Source organism: Abramis brama, assembly GCF_963993115.1.
Source record: "Abramis brama genome assembly, chromosome: 13".
NCBI classification, from domain to species: Eukaryota; Metazoa; Chordata; class Actinopteri; order Cypriniformes; family Leuciscidae; genus Abramis; species Abramis brama.
In genome coordinates this window covers 2135987-2142325 of record NC_139975.1, presented here as the reverse complement: position 1 = coordinate 2142325, position 6339 = coordinate 2135987, and the positions used below count along the sequence as shown (strand labels likewise).

At 41.9% G+C, this 6339-nt stretch overlaps 1 protein-coding gene across 1 annotated transcript; it reads left to right on the top strand.

Annotated features, from left to right (window-relative positions):
• Window positions 1-104: 104 nt before the first annotated feature.
• On the top strand, window positions 105-4896 carry spry1 (sprouty homolog 1, antagonist of FGF signaling). Its single transcript, XM_084132276.1, has 2 exons — window positions 105-452; window positions 2594-4896. The coding sequence occupies exon 2, from the start codon at window positions 2649-2651 to the stop codon at window positions 3507-3509; it is 861 nt and encodes a 286-aa protein (XP_083988402.1). The 5' UTR covers window positions 105-452; window positions 2594-2648; the 3' UTR covers window positions 3510-4896.
• The last annotated feature ends 1443 nt before the right edge of the window (window positions 4897-6339 follow it).

The following is a 6339-nucleotide window of genomic DNA, read 5'->3' as shown; positions in this document are numbered from 1 at the left end:
GTGACGTTCAGAAGCAGATGCGCGTTTGTTTCACAAGATCCACCTTAAATCCAGAGATCTCCTGCCCCTCCTGCATCTGCCCCATGATCCTCTTTCATTCATCAGTGTGTGTGTGTGTGTGTGTGTGCGCGCAAAAACAGCACACGCATCTGATCCGACACACTCACGCAGAGTCTGGCGCGGCGCGCGGATTGCCCGACGGACGCGCATTGCGCTGAAGGAGCTGCGAACGCGCATTTATTCGTGGATTTAACCGGAATCTTTCCACTGTTTCTCCGTGGATCAAAACCTGATCATATTCAGAAAATAATCCCGATCTGAAGAGTTTCCTCGGGATCTTACGCTCGCGGGCATGCGCTTCACGCGCTGATTTTTGGGGATCGTTTTGGACATGTTGATGGATGTTTGGCACAAGGACTGATGGATTTGACATTATGGGAGTCTGTCTGTAGGTATGCATCAATTCGCACACATGCATCTGTGTTGTTTAATGTGGATTAGATGGAGAATGTGTGTGAATCTGTGGCTCTTGGTCTCCACAGGCCCCCGACCGCAAAAACACACGCGTTTATTACTCAAAACTTCTGTTTAATTATATTATGCACTTCAGACTGTGAATGTGTGTGTGTCGTGCGTTCATTCTCAAACACACACACACTCCTCCCCCAGCGGCTTGTTTTCATTCATAAGTTCTTTTTATTAGTCCTTAATGTTGTTTTTTTTGTTTGTTTGTTTTTTTGTTTTTTTGCGAACGATTCCTGTATTTTTACTTAACTAACTAAAAATGCACGGATACAAAGCATATATAATTATGTTAAACACACGATAAGGAGAAAAAATATTTGCCTAATAAATGTGTATTGATATTAAGCGCATCCGATAATAACGGGAAAGCGTATTTTCTCGGGTTTCTCCGTTCGCTTCTGAACTACAGACTGAAAGAGTCTTCTCTGCATCATAAAGCTCTTTGAGAAGCTGTGTGTTTGATTTGAAGTCTTCCTGCTCAGTGTGGCTCTGCATTTTAATGTTAACCAGCCATACACATGCAAATCAGCACGGGAAGTAGTTGTACTTTACTTCAGTTGTGTGCTTATTGAGGTCGGTACAAAGTCTTGTTAATAGTCAACTCTCTCTCTCTCTCTCTCTCTCTCTCTCTCTCTCTCTCTCTCTCTCTCTCTCTCGGGTTAAATGGCTCTGTGAAAGAGCTCGAGACACACGCAGGTCTGTCGCAGAAAGTAGATCTGCACACGTGAACGCGCATCAGGGTGTGAATTGTGTGTCCAGGCGGTTTGACCCTCTAATTAAGGCTTGAACCCCCCAAAGGAAGTCAAAAACAAAAGCTTGGGGGCCTTGAGTGTGTGTGTGTGTGTGTGTGTGTGTGTGTGTGTGTTTCTCACACGCTTCAGTAGTCACGCTTTTTACCAGTAAACTCTTACAAATAAATGGGGTTTTCGCAGTGGTGTAAAACAATGTTTTATTCCCTGTGTAAAATGCAAAATAAGGCACAATTTTGTGTGTATAAATTCACTTGGGTTTCAGAGTCAGACTATTGTTTCCCCACGTTAATTTTACTCGTCTAGTATAACGATGCGGTCTTACGTTATTAGAGTGATACAATTTTCTTTATTTACCCCGAAAGAATGGAAGTGAAATGTGACAACATGCCCCACACATGACCATATGACAGCTTAAAATGTTATTCGAACTGATATACAAACTAAAATATTTTGTCAATAAAATACAATTGTTAACTTTTTCATATAAAATAATGGCGATTTTTTTATTTACTTTTACTTGCAATGTACTTTTGCTATGGTTAAATAAATGTTCAACTATATCTTCAGCAATACCTGAAGTCAATCATTTTATCCCTTAAAACTCATCTTTGATCACCAAAATGACATATTTAAACGTTTTTTCCTTAAAAAAAACTCTTCATGGCTTAAAATATCTTGAATGTAACTCGACACCCTTGCCTCATTTAGTATGCGCGGTTCTATGAATATGCAAATGAGCCCCGCCTCCACCCACTCACTCAGCTCAGAGATCCACTGGTTGACGATCACACGTTGATCTGATTGGTTACAAGGTAGTTTGTGACGTCAGAAACACCAGCGATTTCAAAGCGTGTTTTTGAGACTGTCTTTGGTTCACTGCAGTTTTAAGGAGAAAATACTCAGCAATGCTGTCGACTTATGAATTTACACATGGTTTGTCTTAAAGCGTATTAAAAACACCATATACACATATAAACTACATTAAAAGCTGGATTTTCACCACAGGGGGACTTTAATGTATTTGGTCCTGGTGGATAAACACACATACATAAGTCCTGTATCAGAGTTAGGCAGGTGGAGCTGGGGAGGGGGAGGGGTTCAGAGGAACACTGAACCAGACTATGTAAATGTTGAGCAAGCAATCTCATTGGCTGCAGGGTCCGAAGAGGCCAATCAGCTTGTGCCTTGAGCTAATGATGTGATAGATTGCAGATTGCATGTAAACAAGGCGCTGTCAGTCAACGTTTTGTGAATGTTTAATATTCTAATATTTATAACTATTTCTCTCTCTCTCTCTCTCTCTCTCTCTCTCTCAGGGTCTCAGATGAACATCTCATCAGTGCTGTTGTCTGGAGTTGCTGATCGTGTCTTATGGATCGCCACGGCCGGACCGTCAGACATCCGGACCTCCCGTCCGGGACCGTCCTGTCCCTGGATCAAATCAAAGCCATCCGCTCACGTAACGAGTACACGGAGGGCCCGGTTGTCCCGCACAGACCGGCCCCGGGGCCGCGGACCCCGGACAAGCGCGAGAGGACTCACGAGGTGCTCCTGGTGAACCTGAACAACAACTACGAGCACGGATCGGCTCGTCCACCGGCGCTCAGCAGGTCCACGAGCTCCGGGAGTAACGAGAGCAACGGGAGCAATGATAGTAACGGGAGTAACAGGAGTAACGGGAGCGTGTCTTCGGAGCAGGGATTGTTAGCGTCGAACAGAACCATACGGACTCAGCCGAAATCATCCTTGCATCCATTCCTCCCTCCTCTCAAACAGACTCAGATGGAAAAGCTCGATTTGCATTCGTACATATGTGAGAATTGCGGAAAATGCAAGTGTAGCGAATGCACGGCTCCGCGGACGCTCCCGACGCGGCTCGCGTGCGACGGACAGTGTGTGTGTTCGGCCGAGAGCGCGGTTGAGTACGGGACGTGCATGTGTTTGGTGAAGGGAATCTTCTATCACTGTTCTAATGATGATGATGTCGGCGACCCGTGCGCGGACCGGCCGTGTTCGCTGTCGAATCCGCAGTGTTGTTCCCGATTCCTGTGCATGGGCCTGATGTCCGTGCTCTTCCCGTGTTTGCTCTGCTATCTTCCCGCTAAGGGTTGTGTGAGAGCGTGCAGCTCGTGCTACGACCGCGTGAACCGGCCCGGCTGCCGATGCAAGAACTCCAACACCGTTTACTGCAAGATGCAGAACTGGAACCAGACGCCGGGAAAACCGTCCTGATTAATCGATGTGTGTCGAGAGATATCGGGATATGAGCTGGGGAAGCCGAATCGCTGCTGCGGGATGTGGAAAACAGGAAAAAGAGGCGGGGCAAAGGGGAGGAGTTATGTTAATGAGCACATACAGTCAAACCAAAAATTATTCAGACACCGGATAACGTTTTTGATATTTTTTTACTACACTCTACAAAATGCTGGGTTGTTTTAACCCAATTTTAGGTCAAATATAGACCAAACGTTGGGTTAAACGTCTGGGTTTGTCCATATTTGACCCACATTTCTTTAGTGTGTAGTGTGTGCAGGACACTATAGTTAATTTATGTAAGTGAGGAGAGCAAAATAAGGTAATAATGTATAATGTAAACTGTGTCACATTATACCCAAAAAAATCTTCATACAGTGTATAACCAGTCAAAATACCAGTAAAATTTATAAAAATTTGGGCCCAAAAATGATTCCGACACTTTGAGCTGATCATGTTTTGCTGAAGTGTTTTTTCTTTAATTGCTAATGCTCTTTTTACACACAGACTGAACAAAATGAAGCATTGCTTGGTGATTGGTTGAGCTAAACTGGTATTATCTAATTGTGTAGTTAAATTTAACAGCTGACAGATATTCAACATAATTCATGTGTGAGACAGTCTAACAGAAGGATGGACAAAACCAGTCAAATATCAACTTCTTGTCATATTTTATCACCATTTTCTAAACTATAGCGAATAAAATGTGATAATGTGAGAAATGTTGAAGGTGTCTGAATAAATTTAGGTTTGACTGTGTATCGAGAGATATCGTTTCATGAGCTGGAGAAGCTGTATCGCTGCTGCAGGAAAAGAGGCGGGGCAAGTGGGAGGGGTTATGTTAATGAGCACATATAAGCTCCGCCCCTCTCAGAGGAATGTGAAAACCACTTGTTTCGGTGGCGTTTTCTGGAGGATTATTTTCTGAACCAGCGTTTGCCTTACCTGACTGTGTACAGCTACTATCTAACACACACACACACACACACCAGAGAGAGTTTAGTGATGGTGCTTTGGAAACCAAACCTGTGAAGGACTTTGTGCCAGGCCAGACGGTAAAATGTAGCTGTTACCGGATCTCGCGAGGATGTTATGAAACCGTTCGCTTGTTCTCATTTTGTTGATGTAAAGTTGTGTGTGTAAGAGGAATTTACGGCTATTTTTAAAAGAAAATGTCAAAACTTTTTTCGTTGTTGTAAAAAAAATATTTATTATGTGAAGCTCTATTATTTTATGATATTTATTGCAAAGGACAGATTTACTCATGTCTGAATATAACAAAATATCAACACTTACTGCAACATGAGAGAATGGAGAAACAGATGGAAACATGTTAACTTTAATGCAAAAATATACAAATTAATGCAAAATGCTGTTGTCTAGTGTCTCATTTCATTTGGAGAACAAGATTTGGAGAGTCAGAGTTTGCTGAACTAACATTGCATTTATTCAGGATTTATGTGTGTGTGTGTGTGTGTGTGTGTGTGTGTGTGTGTGTGCGCGTGTGTGTGTGTGTGTGTGTGTGTGTGTGTGTGTGTGTGTGTGAAAATTCATTCAGGGATGTCCTCATTTGTAAATCTGTAATAAAAAATAAAGTAATTAAAGTTTTTTTTTCTTACATGTAAAAATGCAGAAAGTTTTGTGTGATGGGTAGGTTTAGGGGTCGGGTTAGTGTAAGAGGAGAGTGTGTGTGTGTGTGTGTGAGAGAGAGAGAGAGAGAGAGTGTGTGTGTGTGTGTGTGTGTGTGTGTGTGTGTGTGTGTGTGACCACCTGGCCACCTGTGTGAGGCTCATAAAGTGTCTGTCTTTGTCTTCTTTTATTGTGTGTTTCAGGCGTTTGTTGATTCCCCCCCGCCGGCTCAGATCTCTCAGCTGTGTGTGTGTTTGTGTGTGTGTGTCTCAGCTGTTCTCAACTCATTTAAATCAAATATCAACAGTGAATCAGGTCAGGTCACATTTAAACCCAGAACTCAGTCTGTTTTTAGAACTTTTTGACATTTTTTTTCTTGAAATTGAAACACATTTTTACTCCAAATTCTCTGGAAGTTAATGTTTAAAACAAGAACAAACATCTGCTAATGAGTCAGAAACATAATCTAGTTTTCCCTTTGCATTAAGATTATTTTTCTGACTCCATTGGCAGATTTTTGTTCTTGTTTTAAACATTAACTTCCAGAGAATTTGGAGTAAAAATGTGTTTCAATTTCAAGAAAAAAAATGTCAAAAAGTTCTAAAAACAGACTGAGTTCTGGGTTTAAATGTGACCTGACCTGATTCACTGTTGATATTTGATTTAAATGAGTTGAGAACTCATTTTATTTTGATATTTTATTCAGAACTCAGGACTTAATATCTCCAGTAAATGTGTCTTGATTTAAGAATGATTATATTTTTGTGCTGGAAATCGAGTCAGAAACACTGAGGAAGAACTTTGTAACAATGTTCAACAACTGATTCAGATCTTCATGGTCCTAAAATAGTGTGTGTGGAATTTATGTGCGAGTTAACAAGTTTTAGCAGCTCAATAGACAACAAGGCAATAAGAGCGAAACACTCCTCCAAATGGAGTCGTTAAGTGTGTGTGTGTGTGTGTGTGTGTGTGTGTGTGTGTGTGTGTGTTTTCTCTCTGCAGGAATGCACCTTTTGTTGTTGTGAATTGCTTTGTGGATTAGAGTCTGTTTCCTGGACCTTCAGAAACTGTGAGGGTCCATTTGCCTCTGATCGCTTCACAGGGAGACCATAAAACACACACACACACACACACATAGGGCTTTTGTTCAAGGAAATGTAAAGCTGTTCTACACTGATTA

Coding starts and splice junctions, on each gene's coding strand:
- spry1 (XM_084132276.1), top strand. CDS start 2,649: ATGGATCGCCACGGCCGGACCGTCAGACATCCGGACCTCCCGTCCGGG.